The sequence below is a fragment of the Sceloporus undulatus genome, chromosome 9 (assembly GCF_019175285.1).
Source record: "Sceloporus undulatus isolate JIND9_A2432 ecotype Alabama chromosome 9, SceUnd_v1.1, whole genome shotgun sequence".
NCBI classification, from domain to species: Eukaryota; Metazoa; Chordata; class Lepidosauria; order Squamata; family Phrynosomatidae; genus Sceloporus; species Sceloporus undulatus.
In genome coordinates this window covers 19541393-19556669 of record NC_056530.1, presented here as the reverse complement: position 1 = coordinate 19556669, position 15277 = coordinate 19541393, and the positions used below count along the sequence as shown (strand labels likewise).

The 15277-nt window shown below is 41.8% G+C and overlaps 2 protein-coding genes across 3 annotated transcripts; both read left to right on the top strand.

Moving 5' to 3' along the window:
- The first annotated feature begins 942 nt into the window (after window positions 1-942).
- On the top strand, window positions 943-8159 carry LOC121915276 (phospholipase A2 inhibitor gamma subunit B-like). The gene is made up of 5 exons (XM_042439343.1): window positions 943-1605; window positions 2710-2826; window positions 3810-3956; window positions 4758-4907; window positions 5819-8159. Exons 1-5 carry the CDS (start codon window positions 1557-1559, stop codon window positions 6016-6018), a joined length of 663 nt encoding a protein of 220 aa, XP_042295277.1. The 5' UTR covers window positions 943-1556; the 3' UTR covers window positions 6019-8159.
- Window positions 8160-10369: 2210 nt separating this feature from the next.
- On the top strand, window positions 10370-14836 carry LOC121915269 (phospholipase A2 inhibitor and Ly6/PLAUR domain-containing protein-like). Of its 2 annotated transcripts, none has more exons than XM_042439327.1 (5): window positions 10370-10472; window positions 11590-11706; window positions 12260-12406; window positions 13046-13189; window positions 14096-14836. In XM_042439327.1, exons 1-5 carry the CDS (start codon window positions 10424-10426, stop codon window positions 14377-14379), a joined length of 741 nt encoding a protein of 246 aa, XP_042295261.1. In that variant the 5' UTR covers window positions 10370-10423; the 3' UTR covers window positions 14380-14836. The 2 variants fall into 2 exon arrangements, with proteins under 2 accessions (XP_042295261.1, XP_042295260.1); XM_042439326.1 differs by having other exon boundaries at window positions 12257-12406.
- Window positions 14837-15277: the final 441 nt, after the last annotated feature.

Sequence of the window (15277 nt, the reverse complement as noted above, 5' to 3'; positions counted from 1 at the left end):
CTGGGGACAAGAAATGGCCCATCAGTATTGCAGACTTTTAAGTGAGGAGGATCAAGTTGGAGGCAGGGAGCAACAATAGACTTCACTTCTAGTTTTACGTTACATATAGTTCTTCATCCCTTATATTTTCAGTGTGGGACATTGCTGCTCTCAGAACTCATAGAAATAATATTCTGAACTATATTGTTATATTGGTATATACACATAACAGGGCCTTCTCAGTAGCAGCACCACGAATGCAAAACTCTTGCATCCAAGGAAGTTAGGCTGGATCCATCCCTTTTAAGCTTGTGGCAGGCCACGAAAACAGTATTTTTCAATATGACGGTTGATGTCTGACATTGCTGTGCGTTGTTTTTAAAACTGTATTTTAAGAGTGCTTTTATACTGTTTCTTTAAATTTAAGAGTATTTTAATGTGTTTTTAAAATATTTCTTTATCTTTCTACTCCATAGTTTTTATTTGTTCATCAACCCAGGAGCTTTTCTTGGCTGGAAGATGATACAGAACTATCTGAAATAAATAAAGGAAGGTGTAAAAAGCACTAAAACTGTCTTCAAAATGCTTGAGGAAGTAAAAAGTGTTTCGCCTGTGGCCCAAAAAGCATAACATGTACATCTTAGGTTAAAAGCAAAGGGACACTTAAAACACAGTCTACATTGCTTGGTATTCCTTGATGAGCTCCTATCCAAGTAGTAATGAATCATGAGGCTGTTGTCATGTTACAGCATTAATGCATTTTGACAATGCTTTAACTGTCATGGTGCCATCCTATGGAATGTCGGGATTTGTAGTATGTTGTGGCACCAGAGCTTTCTAACAGAGAGGGCTAAATACGTCATAAAACTACAAACTCCAGAATTTGATAGCATTGTGCCATGACAGTTAAGGAGGTGTCAAGTTGCATTAATTCTGCAATGTGGCAGCAGCCTCACTCTGTTTAGTTTCTAAGATCTTATGGAACCTGATGCCTTTGGGGTATCTGGGCACTTGACATATTAGTACAAAGTGCACTGCCACTCCCTTTTGTTCTGTCATTCATGAGACAATCTGAAAGAATCTTTACACACCTTGCACCAGGTTGTAGGGAACTGGGAAGAAATCAGACTTTCCCCATAGGCCTGTGTAGCACAACCATCCAATGCTCAGCTTGACTGGAAGCATGGCTGCTGTTCTGCAGATTGCTCATCAAAGCCATTTGATAATCCTCATCCCAATTTGGATGGCTGCCACTGTAATACCTAGGCTTGGTTGCCATCAGACTAAAAGGCTGGACTGCACATACTTCTCAATTAGATCTACTTTGGAAAACTGCTAGGTCACCACCATCATTTGGCCTCAGTCCCTGGACTAAGAAGGGAAATAGAGGAGGGCAGGGCTGTGGGTGGGTTGTTGTTTTATTGCCACTGCCTCCTCCTGCTCCTTATTCTTTCTGGGAAATGTTTGGCTGCTTTCTCGGCAAAGCAGCCTCTGGTGTATCGGAGACAGAGATGTTGTAGCAAACAATATACTTTCCAGCCTAGTTTGGATTATAGCACCAAGCAATATCTGGTACCATGAAGACCCTTCTTACCGTCTGCCTGCTTGCTACATTCATAGCCACAGGTGAGTGTCTTGTCATGAGATGAGAGTCTTTGCTGTGTCCTGGGTTGCATGCTTTCCATTGTTTTGGGGAAGGGCATCACATCTATGAACTAGCTCCACAGTGCTTGTCTTGGGATTGGCCATTGCAGATGTAAATAGGACCTCACCACCTACGACAAACATATTGAAATGGGAATGATCAGGATTGATTCTGCCAGGAAGCAGAGTGAAGCAGCTTGCCTCTGGAGGTACCTTAAAGGGAGGATGAGATGAAGGCTGGAAGTGATCTCTAATGGCACCCTTGTCTAAAATGGGTTTAATTTGAAATGAGTGAGCCCTTTTGTGCTCTGCATCAACCAGGGAAATATTGTTGGCTAGCCTTGGAAAGCAATATAGAGAAATGGTCTGAGCATTGGACTATGCCTCTGGAGACTTGGGTTCAAATCTTATTAGACCATGGAAACTCATTGGATGACTTTGGGCCAGTCACACTTTCTCATCCACAGGGGAAGGTAAAGAAAACCTCCCTGTGAACAAATCTTGGCAAGATAAACTTGATAGGTTTGCCTTTGGTTCACCATACATTGGAAATTACTTGAATGCACACAACATCAACAATGCACTGGAATTTTGTTGTTGATAAAGCCTTGGCATAGCTTTGATGGTTGGTGAGCATGAGATAATAGACAGTTTCCATGTATTTGGGTGGAAATGGGAAGAAATCACTTTACTTTTGGTGAAGTTTGGTGGCAATATATCGTTTGAGCCCTAGCAGGCATCTCCCACCTCCAAATGGGAAAGGGAGAATGTATTGTTATTGCATACATTCCCTGACGTCATGTGCTCACTGAAAAAGTCTGACTTTAAAGTTATAGACTGGATGTGAGTCTTGCCTGCTGCTCTTTCTGCAGTTTTCCTAACCCCTTTTCAAGGGATCTCTTTCAGTGGCTATTCCTTGGGCCAGTTAATAGGCTACTGCATGATTTCTCTTCTTGCTCAGCTCTTAGTGCCAACAACTCTTGTTCTCTGGACAGTTTCCCCCTATCTGTCTAGTTTTGGCTGATGAAGCCAACAGTGAGACAGTGAGTCCACCTTCTCACCTTCATCTCTTTTCTTGGCTTATAGGATCATCTCTGCAATGTCCAGTTTGTGAGACTGGTGGCCGGAACTGTGAGGGGACTATGCAGGCGTGCCCCAAAGACCATGACACCTGTGCCTTGATACTGTCAGAGAGATCGATGGGTAAGAGAAAAAGATCTAACATCAGGAGTAGCATTCAGTGACTGTGGTGAACTCAGCATCTACCTCAGCTTTTTCTTTCAGGATGTGAACCCATTTGATCATACATAACAACTTCTCTATGGGGTAGGAATTGGGTTTCCAGGTGAAATAAGAGATAAGGCTTCTATCTTTTTATTGTGTAAAGAGGGGAATTCAGCCTGTGAAGCCTGCAGACAAGCACCTCCTGCCAAACTTCTCTCTTCTATATAACCATTAAAGGTATAGGAGATCAATGTTTTCAACAGGGAATAGGTTGTGCCCCAAATGTGCCAGATAGCCAAATAGTGAACTTGATGTAAAGCAGTTCTGCATGAGAGAAAAAGATTGCAGCTGAACTGTTGAACAAATACATAAAATTCAGACACTAGCTTCTCTACCTCAAGGGATAACAGACAGAAGATCTGGGGAGAAATCTCCCACTGGGGAAAATTGAGGAAAATTGTGGGTAGGAGGGAAAGGAGACCAAAAAGAATCCAAAAAAATTGAGGCCCTGGGAACTGGATACATGCCAGGGGCACACTTTTGCTGTTTTACATGAGAAATTGCTGTGACTGCTTTCTTTCCCAGGAGCTGGTGAAACTCTTTACAGACCCCAGAGAGGTACTGTCACTAACTGATGGAGACAAAAATAGTCTAAGGCATGAGACATCTCAGGGCATATGCAGAGTGCTATAATCTTTGCTTAGAATGCTAAACTTTGTGGTTAACAGAGCTGACTGTTGGCTCTCTTGCATTTGGATGCTGAATCTATGCTGGCTTTGATGAGAGCTACTCTAGCATCTTGGAGAGCTCTCATAAAACCTGGAGCAGCTCTTATAAAACCCAGTATGGATTCACTGCCCTGAGGCAACAGAGCCAATGGATGCCTCTGAAGGCCAGGAATAGGTGATGACAAGCCCACCTCTGCTGCTTCAAACATTGTCTTTCCATTTTGATCTCTACAGGTAAACAAAACAACATCAGGAAGAAGTGCATAGAGCTGAACATGTGTGACAAGGGCCTTGCTGTTTTGGATATGGGCAATGGAAAAACCATATTGAGCCAAGTTTCCTGCTGCAAAGGAGAGGATTGCAAAAAAGCTCCTACCCCCTGTATGTTGCCACTATGTTTTCCTTTCCTTTCCCCACTGTATTATACTTTATTCAACTCTCTGATGAAAAGAAATTATATGTCTTTCACCCATCAAATGCCTCAGTTTTAATCCAACTTGGTTTGCATTGATGCATCCTCTGATTATCTAAACAACAGTGAAGTAATACCAGTCGACAAGGAACTCCAGTTGATCTTTGTGGGAATTTTAAGGTCAATTGACCCCAGTCTCCTAAGAGATTACAGAACTTGAATGTAACACATTGCAAATAACAATGAGGCCACAATTCTGCATCAGAAGATGTATCTTCATGCCATAGCTATGATAACCATCCACCCAAGCTGCCCAAACCCACATTTCTTCAGTTGTAGCCCTACAAATTGTGTCATTTCCTAGACAGTATCAAGTGAGGAAAGGCACAGATAAGCATCCATCTATTTTCCTGTGGCTGGATCAACACTGAAACGCATCAACAAGGATCTTTAGTGGTCCTCTGGAGGTCCTTGCAAATGATAACAGAAATTAAACCTCCATTAAAAGACCCTCCTGAAACATCCAGTTAGAAACTAAAGTCTCTTTAAAAGGAAAAGATCCTTGCTCACTTGCAGAATGACATTCCCAAACCCCCAAAGCCCACTCATGAGAATTTCTCCCAAATGCTCTTCTGTTTTTAACATTAATTTAAAAAGGATTAAAAGATCATAGAAAAATGTGGATGGGGGGCACAGTAATATTTCTCTTTAATGATGTCTGCCACACTGATCTCTCACCCCAGATGTTAACTGCTCTCTCTTTCCTGCAGTGCCAGCCAGAAATTCCACAGCATCTCAAGAGAAAAAGCAATGCCCAGCATGTTATTCTGAAATGAATGGATGTGAGGAAAAGACGATTGAATGCTCTAGAGCTGATGAAGTCATGTGTGCGGAGTCTTATTATCAGACTTTAAATTCAGGTAATTGCCAAGACAACCATGACAGGTTCACCTGAGCGTAGCCATAAGTCAGAAATGACAGTTTACACAGTTACAAAGGGGTTCTGTAGCACCTTTGAGATTAACTGAGCAAACGAAGTTGTAGCATAACATTCTGTAGACTTAGATCAGATGCTTGGTGCGCAGATCAGATACAGTTTAGAACAATCTATAAGCCACCAAGCCAGTGCTGAGTGCACAATGTCCCATTTGTCTGAGCTCAAAGATCACTGACCATGGTCCTGAACTTCAACTGCTGTCCCTCTCTGGGATGCTGATCTGACTCATTATCAAGTTGCCTCTGGGACCTTAGCTCTCCTCTTCTCCATCTGACTGTGATCATTGCAACCCTTGAGTAATTGTGGCCATGATAGATGAGACCTACTCAAAAGGAAAACGGTTTCAACAAAAGGAGGCAGAGATTCCTTCTATGGCCTTCCCAAGGAGCCAACCAGCCAGTAGAGAGCTGAGTCTTGTCATCTTTTCCTACTTGACTAGCTATATCCATTGTGTGTGTATACACCATTGCTCCAAACCAGCTTCCTTATGCAGGGTCAGGGTACTTTTTTCTTGGCCACATATAAAGTGAATTATTCCACAGAGAAACAGGCTGCATTTGCGGTGCAGAATTAATGTATTTTGATGCTGCTTTAAGTGCCATAGCTCAGTGCTTCAAAATTCTGTTATTTGTAGTTTTGTAAGATGTTTAGCTTTCTTTGTCAGAGAGCTTTGGTGCCACAACAAACTACCAACCCCAGGGTTCCATAAGATGGAGTTCAAGTAGTGCCAAACTGCACTGATTCCTCAGTTTGTCTGCAGCTGTAGAGCTAACAATTGCAAGATGTCGGAAATCCCCTGAAGCCAATTGATTTCTTCTGTGCCTCTCTTTGCAGAAAGAAAAAACGTGACAACAACCATGAAGGGATGCGCCAACCAGGCTTTTTGTGACAACATGAAGCTTTTCCCCCTGGGTGTTTTACTTCCCCAAAGCAAGTGTGTGCCTGCTTCTAGGTCAGCCAGAACCATTCCAGGATTGATGGGACTCTTTATCTCAGTCTGGTCTGGATTTCTGTTTGTGGCAGCTTTCCAATGATATCTCCTCAGCACTGAGGTGCAAGGATTCAGCATGATCACTTCCTCCTTGCTGATGGTCCTAGGCCTTATATATCCCATAGGCTTAGCAAGGAATGTAGCATTCCAATCGGCCACAATACCAAGGTTGTTTTTTTAAATGCCCCAGCCTAAGATCCAGCAATGGTAGCACTCAAGACTGGGACCAAAGGGTGAAGAAAAGAGATAGATGCCACTGGTTGGTGGTGAATGAAGGGAATTCATTGGGGAGCACCATACTGATGCTGCAACACTATACCTGTGGATTGATCAGCAGTGCTTGGTGTCTCCAATCCTTACCACATTATAGCATCCTATTTCAACCTACCTGAGCCTATGATATTGTAACTGCATCAGGCTGCCAGACTACATAGCCCAGTATTATCATTTGGGGCAGCTTTGAAGGGGGAATTAGGTACATTCATGAAGTTTAGGGGCACGAAGACTATAAGTCAGAATGGCTTTATATCACTGCCTGCATCAGAGGCAGCATGCCTTTAATGTCAGTTACTGGGGAATGTGAGATAGAGGGTGCTGTTACACTCATATCCTTTCTGCAGGCTGCTGCCACACTGTAGAATTAATACAGTTTGACACCACTTTAACTATCATGCTATGGAATCCTGGAATTTATCATTTGTCGCGAGACCAGAACCGTCTGACGGAGAAGACTAAATATCTCACAAAACTACACATCTCAGGATTCCACAGCACTGAGCTGTGGAAGTTAAAGTGGTGTCAAACTACATTAATTCTGGAGTATGGATGCAATCTCAGAGACATCTGGCTGTGCTCATTTCAGTAGCACATATTCCGAGGCATCTGGTAGTCCCCATGTTAATGGAATGCTGGTCTAGATAGGCCTTCAGTCTGACCAGCGTGGGCCTTCTTATGTTCTTAAATATTATCCACCTATACATATCCATGGCTCAGTCTCCATGAGGTATCAGGCAAGGTCTTCCACTGCCTTGTTTCGGGTACTTAAGTAGAGGCCGAACATTGTATTTGATGTATGTGACGCATGTGTTGTACCACTGTCCCACAGTCTTGTATGCTGAGGCTGGTCCTTCTGTTTCTCTGAAGTTTGTATACACTTTCTATATACGCTTCTTTCTTAAACAGTGTGCTTCTTTATGTGTACCTCTTTTCCACTCAACAATGATCAAACTTTATTCTCTATTCAGGACAGCAGTTTCTGTTCAAATTAGATTCATAGGTTCCTGCAAAATTTGGGGGAGCTTGTCGCTGGTAGGAATTCAGCAGAGCTTTGGAAATGAGGGGGAACTGTGACTCAAAGGATTGTGTTGCACCAGATGTAAATCTACAACAAACCTTGCCTGGAAAAATGTAGTGCTCCTTTAGTATAGTTTTTAGAAGAACAATTGTAAACCTATGAACAATTCTGATGGTGCTTAAGATAGACACCAGTGTTTGGAATGCTACTTATTTTGCTGACATTTATTATTCTTCCTTTTAGTGTTAATATTTTGACATTATTAGGGGAAAAAACTTGATTTCTCAAAGAAATTGTGCAAGTATGGCAAACCTCCTCTGAACAAACCTTGCCAAGAAAACCCCACCATAGTTTTGCCATAGGGTCTCCATAACTCAGAAATAACAACAACATCATGAGATCAATGATGTGGGTTTTTCTTTATCTATGTACTGCTTTGAGGTTTTATCTATTTGATGTTATCATCTCAATTGGTATAGAGAGACACAACTGTTTGGGTATGATAAAAATATATATGCTCTTGTATTTAATTTGAATTTATGTGGTGTTTGTCCCTTTTTGACTTCAAATGCATGCACTGCAAATATGTTTCACATGTAGGATGAGACCAACTGCTCCATTTTCTATCAATCATCCTGTATACTAGACAACTTCTTTCTTCATCGTCCTGCAGAAACCCTAAACCTTTTTCACTTCACTTCATGAACAGTAAAGCCATTATGTATACAGTCTTGTACATTAATGCACAAGGATTTCACCCCAAGATTAATAACTAAGACCTGGGTCTGGATGGATGAATATGTCACCTAGAGTTCCTTCCCTTCTGGATTCTGTTTTATTGTTTAATGTGTTCTTTCCATTGAAATTATGAATATAAATAAATAAAATGCATGAAGAAATTTTTGAATGCTGGGATTTTTTTATTAGAAAATACACACACACACACACACATACACACACAAACACAGTTTAATACGGAAACAATAAAGTATACATATCAGATCCAAAGAATGCAATTGCAAATAAAATAATATGATGATACAATTGGCCCTCCACATTTGTGGCTTTGACTTTTGCAGATTTGATTATCTGTGGTTTTGTTTCATATGTTCTCTCTAGGAATCTCTAGGTCCCCTAGTGCAACCCTGCCAAAGTTTGACCATGGAATTGTGCTGGGGAACCTAATAGATCTTAGAGAAATCACTTCTCTAGGCATTTGTAGGTCCTCCAGCATGATTCTATGATCAACTTCTGGCAGATGTTGACCATAGACATGCTCTAGAGATTCCTAGAGAGGTGTTCTCTCAGGTACAAAGAATAGTTTTGTTTTTGTTTTTAATCTGTGGTTTTTCCACATTCACTGGGGTCCTTCACCCCTAACTTCAGTTAATGTGGAGGGACCACTGTATATAAATAATATATATATAATATCTACATTATCTAACATCCTTCATGGTTGATTTCCTTTTCTCAAAGGGGAGTGTGATGTCCCCAAGAATTCTGGCCTTCCTCCTTGGTGACTACACTTGGTCTCAACTGGCTACCTGCCTCAGGGACAGTTTGATTTAAGGAAATTGTGTCCATTGAAGTTGGGATAGCTTGTTGAAGAAATATGCCTTTAACCAACTGAGAAACTGTTTTGAGTGAAAGGCGACACACATTCTATGGGATGTCACCAATAGTCATAGAATGATGAATCAGAGCACATGGCATGATTTATTATTATTATTATTATTATTATTATTATTATTATTATTATTATTATTATTATGCAAACTTACTGTGCAAAGGTTGCATCATGCTGTGTGTGTCAGCCAGTAATAATATTTGGGCAAGGCCAACTCCTGGCACAGTCTGGGTAAAAATCACCAATGCACACAGCAGTTGATAAAAATAACCCTCCGTCCCAGCTATTGGTATTGGCAGCGCACTGATCCCTTTTCACACTTAAAAGAAACAATCTCAAACAGTTCATTCATCTAAAGTTTGTGGAGGCTTTTATCTTCAATTATAATATATATACAATATAATACAGCGTGCGCGCGCGCACACACACACACACACACACACACACCTCTGAGTTATAAACAACTCCACAGCTCCAGACTTTGGCCTGGACAAACTGGCACTTTGTGCCAACCTGGTACCGAACTAGGGCTGCAGTAGGGCAGAGCGTTCAGATTGGGCGCGCCACGATGACGTCCGCATTGTGCAGTGTCCAAACAACATGGCACTTAAGGGGTGTCATAACACTGTGCCATGGCAGTTATGGAGCCCATTCTGCAGCGCATAAAGAAGCCCCTTTTATTCCAGTGTTACAGAGGTTAGAAACTTTAGAGGGGTAGAAATCCTGGAGGATTCTGGCTTGTACATAGTAGTTCCCCAATGGTAATTTTTCCTAAGCTCTGTTCTAGTCCCAGAATGACTAAGCTAGCCCACAATAGATCTGAAAAACGTAAGGACATAGTGTTCTCTTGAAAACAGAATGGGAAGACACAGTTGATAATGGATAAATGGCTTTCTGCCAAGATGTGCATAACAGAAACCATTAACTGTTCTTCAGCTACAGAGTCCAAAAAGACAAGTGCTCATGAATAAATAACTAAATAAATTCATATTTTAGTTTCAAACAATGGCACATGTGATATCATGTGCACTTATCAATGCAAAATGTTTTCAGCATGGGCTGCTGAGAGCTCTTTAGAATTTCCCATACGTTTGAACATTTCCATGTTCTTGCATTCATTGCATAGCCAAAATATAGCAGCCTCCAGAATGGCACATTGCATAATATACAAAGCAGGAGTTGGCTGTTCTTAGCACATGCATTCCCTGCACCCTTGGATGCTTTCTTAAAGAGACATCCATACTTGTAACAATTCATCTTCTGGGATTCTTTTGATTTGATTATCATCTAAAGAGAAGCATGGCCTTCTTTGGAAAGCAGCTAGGATACCGCCTTTGCTTAGCCGAAATCTCTTCGATGGAAGGAGGGTGGGCATTACAAGGAGTGAGGAATTGGCTTGAAAGTCTCCTCCCTCTTTCCGATAAATGTTTTGTTTTCTGTCCTCTTTGGAACATCACCAGCTTGATCAGAGACAACGGCTCTGCTGCATTCCAGATTTAAAATCAGCCTTGGGTTTCATCTCGAGTTATGCAAGATCTTTTTGCTCTCTGCCTCCTTGGGACCACGGTAGCTGTGGGTAAGTACTTTCAGCATCTTGAGACCCTTGAGATCCCTCAGCACTGTTTATGTCAATTAGCTTCTTACAGAATTCTCATCTCGGATCGCATCCCTCAGTGTTTTCATTCAAATAGGATTTGCACCAAACTGTTACAGCATGGATTGATGCAGTTCAGCCTTCCTATCTTCATGATTTGCTCCTCCCTGGACATTCTACTTTGGGTTTGGGCACTTTTGGCCTACTTTTCCCTTACAGTTCATCAGCTCTGCCCAGTATGGCCAGTGGTAAGGGATTCTGGGAGCTGCAGTTCAAATATTGGGAAGGCTAGAGGTCCTCTAGATCTATTTTATGTCATTTCTCATACCCATTCCTTGTTTTGCACTCTCCTTATCTTAATAGTAGTCTGCCATTACTAAGCATTGATCTCTCCTCCATGGTTTGTTTTGGGTTTAGTTGTGCCCCATGAGCAGCATTGCTATATTCCAATTCCCCAAACCAAGGAAAGTGTAATTGTACAAATGTGTATAATCAGTAGATTTTCATATTATGAAAAATCTCAACATGAATTATTGCATTTTTAAAATCATTATGCTATTTTGGCCTTTTTAACACCATAGAGACAATAAGCATTGAACTGAGAAAGCCAATGTAGTGTAACAGGGTGCTAAACTTCAGATAAGCAGACCAAAGTTCGAATCCCTGTTTAGTCAGAAAGTTATAGCCAAACTCCCAAGCTGCAAGGGCTATACATGGTTCTCAGTGGGCCAAAGAAAATGGCAGGATCCTCCGCTATATTCTCTTCCAATTAAATGTTTTGTTTTATTCATTCATTCGTTCGTTCGTTTTAACTTAGATTTCTTCCTGCACCCCTTAGGAATGCAGGAAACAATTTTGCTATATTTTAAAACTCCTTCTCCAAGCTATTTTAGAACCAGGGAATGAGTTAAAAGCTGCTTCCGCAGATTTAAAACAACCATGCTCTGGGGCAAAAGTGGGAAAAAAGCATGTCTGGGACGTGTGTGTGTGTGTGTGTGTGTGTGTGTGTGTGTATATATATATATATATATATATATATAGTCTAAGGGAAATAAAGAGGAGAATGCATCTGCCTTTCATTTCTGTTTCCTGATTACAGGGTTAGCTCTGCAATGTGAGATATGTGGCATCGGAGGAACATGCAATGGAGTTATGAGGACCTGTAGTTCTAAGCATGACAAGTGTAGCATCACTCTCTTGAGGAAGAGTACAGGCAGTAAGTAAGGATGGATGGCAATTTTATTTGGTCTGGGGTTTGCAAAACTGCTGTCTGACCTGTACACATTTATTCTGACACTGAATTTCCTTAAACCTTCTTTCAACTCAGAATAAATGAGTTTTGTTTGTCTGCGTTTTTTGTTGTTACAAAGCCAGGAAGAAAATCTAGTTTCCCAGAACTTGAGCAAAAACAATTTCTTCTCCATACATGCAATGGTACCCAGACAACATCCGAGCACACTTTGTGGCCAGTCAGTGCCCAGGAGATGGATCGCTGTCCAGGAACCATTCAGTAAACAGTGCACAGCTTGGGCCAGATTTTGCACAGGGAGGCACTGGCTAGCTACTTCCTCATATAACACTTCCAAGAGTATTTTATTGGGGTTACACCAGCATAGATCATCAGTAGGAATCTGGGAAAGGGCTCCTTATCCCAAGTCAGGTCAACTTTATTGTGTATTGCCTTTAATCATCTCAGCCATTCCATGTCCTTTTTGACTATTGGATGACTATTGACTTTGACTATTGACTTTTCTTCTTTTCTATAGCAGAAAACGTCCAGGGCTTTATGAAGAATTGTATCAACTCGACTCTTTGCAATGTTGGCCTCAGTGTTATCAATATGGGCACTGCAGGACTGATACTCTCCAACCATATCTGCTGTGAAGAAAATGAGTGCAAGAAGACCACTCCCACTAGTAGGTTACCCTTGTTTTACTCTTTCTTTTGGTCATCCTATTTCTGAATTTAGCCCAAGCTTGCCTGGTTTTAATGGCTTTTAGTAGCTGGTTAATAAATTTGGGAGAGCCAGTGGGATATAGTGGTTTGAGCAATGGAGATCTGGGTTCGATTCCTGGCTCAGTCATGGAAACCTACTGGGCAACTTTGAGTATGTCACACATTCTCACCCCTGGAAAGCCCCAAATTTGGTTCATCTGAGGGTTGCCATAAATTGGAAACAACCTGAAGGCATACAACTTTAATAGTGAATTGGGACAACATAGTATTTTGACATAGTCTTGTTCTAGATGGGGGGAAGAGGATCCTGGGGCCATCCCGATGGCTTTGTGGAGTGCATATGGATCACAATTTGGATGTTGCCTAACTGTGAGAAAAAGTATCTTGACACACTGAGGGCTTGGGTACACTGGTCAGAATACCCTGGCCTATTCCGAAAGTGTTCTGGCCCCAGAGCTGCCATAGATTCCCCTATTACTTCCATGCTCCATAGCAATGTCAGTCAGTTGTCTGCACATGTCTGCACACTTAATTAATCAATTAAGTCAACAGCAGCATTATCCTCTCATCCAAAACATGGTTCTTCATTCTTCTCACAGTGCCGTGGAGAAATGTCACACACAATGGAAAGGTATGCCCAGCCTGCTTTTCTTTGGAGAAAAGCTGCAATGAAAACCATGTCTATTGTGTTGGAGATGAGATCTATTGCCTTGAAGGAACTGTGGCTGGGATTTCACAAACAGGTATCTAATTTCATGTGTGCATCTAAGTGATAATAGCTCCCCAAATAACATCCTAACGTCACCCATAAACGTATGTAATCGTAACACCCATACATTTATGTAATTGTCCATATTCCACCCATGATCTGTCTGTCCCTTCTGCATCTGCCCAAGATCTGATACTAGTTTATACATCTGCAACCAGCCCAGGCTACTATTTTTGAAATTAGCCTTTTGCATCTCTGACTGAAAAGAAGAAAATGGAAGTAGAAAAAAATGTCCACTAGGAAAGGCATTGCTGGTACCATCCAGTGTTTTGATCTCTCACTTCTCTCTGCAGCTCTACAAGAGGATCTGTAAATGTTAGCGAGAATATTATTCCCTTTTTTAAAAAGCAGTCAGAAAATGTGGGCTCTCAGATCCACATGTCTCCTTTCCCCCCTTTTTGCCCCCCAAATTCCTGCGGGTGTATGGGGACATTTTCAGTGCATTCTGACATTTTTGATCCTCCTTTGGCCATTTTAAACCCAGAAGATGCCTTTTTTAAAAAGAGAACATAAACTGGAAGTGGTTTTGGCTCCACTTACTCCCTGTTGTTAAAAAAAGTATCTCCTGGACCTAAAATGGCTTAGATGAACCCCAGGACTTCCACAGTTGCCTATCTCTGATTTAAAATCCACAAGCATTCTCTCTTTCTTGCCCATCTATGTTATAAGCTCTATCTATCTACAACCTCTCTTTCAAAGTTAGGATTCAGTTAAATGCTGGGGTTCTATTTCTTTTTTTGCCCCATTGAATAAATCTGGTTCCTTGCTAGAAACCCAGTCACTAACTCTCTGCATGAGTCATAAAAATTGGGTGGGTGAGCAGCCAAGGAAGTGCAATTGTCTTGATGTTGACAAAGATTTCATCTTGTTTTCTCTCCAGGTGGAGGAACCTTAGGCCTAAATGTCATACTCAAAGGCTGTGCGACTGAGAGTGCTTGTAAAGAATTCCATGCCGATTCTATCCTCCTTCCATGGGCCACAAAAGAATCACAGTACAACTGTGCGATCGCCCCTGAGAAACATAGTATCCTTCCGCCAAGTAGGTTCAACTATGAGGCAGCTAGGAAACCTCAAGAGAGTCCAGACAATTCTGTGGCAGGTGCCACAATTTCAGAGTTTTTTGGAAACTTCCTTCTGATCATGGCTATGAAATTCTTTCTATAATCCCTGTCTAGCCCAGAAATTCCTCAATCTTTCATGATGAATTTTTCCTAGATTTTGTAGAAGTAGTTCTTGGCAGAAATATTTATCCTGGGAGCCGTCTTCCTAGATTCTGTGCTAAACAGGTAAAACTGAGCATGGCCTCAACCCTCCTTATTCATCGCTGTTGCTTTTTCTTGCATGGAAAGTCATTTGTGTAGAATTCCCTCCATGCATGGAAGCATTCAACATGTTGCAGAAAGCTGATTTTTCTCTCTTTCTAGTATTCAGGACTCCACTGCGTATGGGGAAAAGAGCATGTGTTCAAACCCCATAGGAAATAATTAGGTGATGTGCAGGGCACATGGCCCATGTACGCACCTCATTACTTCTAATGGGGCTTGCCTTCCACGTAAGCTCAAAGCTGCGGAAGCAGGGATGTAGCCAAGGGGGGGATCTTGGGGTCCGGACCCCCCCTTCCGTTAGACAAATGAATGGTGCGTGCTGCTGCGCCGCTGCACCCAAGCCCTAATATAATGGTGGCACTTAGTCTGGACCCCCCCCTTCCTAAAATCCTGGCTACGTCCCTGGCAGAAGGCAAGCCCACCTATGAGGAGGGCTGACTGTATAGTGATACAACAGAGAACTCTGACTGCTCAAAGTAGTCATGACATTTCTATCCTTCCTTCCCTCACTTTTAAAATTGCTATTCTACTACAGACAACTGTGGTCCTCTAGACTACAGCAGCCATCAGCCCAGCCGACATAGGCTGCGGTGAAGGACTATGAGAATTCCAATTCAAAGCATCTAGAAGGGGCTACATCTCCATCCCTGAACTATGGTCCCTGTCTGAAGCATTATATATGGAAAGGCTAGGCATCGTTGTTTTGGGATGATGGAAAAATATTCAAGTGTGTGTGT

Excerpts from the sequence above, each read along its gene's own strand:
- LOC121915269 (XM_042439326.1), top strand. The coding sequence starts at position 10,424 with ATGCAAGATCTTTTTGCTCTCTGCCTCCTTGGGACCACGGTAGCTGTG. Across the intron at positions 11,707-12,256 it reads CTTGAGGAAGAGTACAGGCA|CAGAAAACGTCCAGGGCTTT; the intron begins GTAAGTAAGGAT and ends TCTTTTCTATAG. Across the intron at positions 13,190-14,095 it reads GGCTGGGATTTCACAAACAG|GTGGAGGAACCTTAGGCCTA; the intron begins GTATCTAATTTC and ends TTTTCTCTCCAG.
- LOC121915276 (XM_042439343.1), top strand. The coding sequence starts at position 1,557 with ATGAAGACCCTTCTTACCGTCTGCCTGCTTGCTACATTCATAGCCACA. Across the intron at positions 3,957-4,757 it reads CAAAAAAGCTCCTACCCCCT|TGCCAGCCAGAAATTCCACA; the intron begins GTATGTTGCCAC and ends TCTTTCCTGCAG. Across the intron at positions 4,908-5,818 it reads TTATCAGACTTTAAATTCAG|AAAGAAAAAACGTGACAACA; the intron begins GTAATTGCCAAG and ends CTCTCTTTGCAG.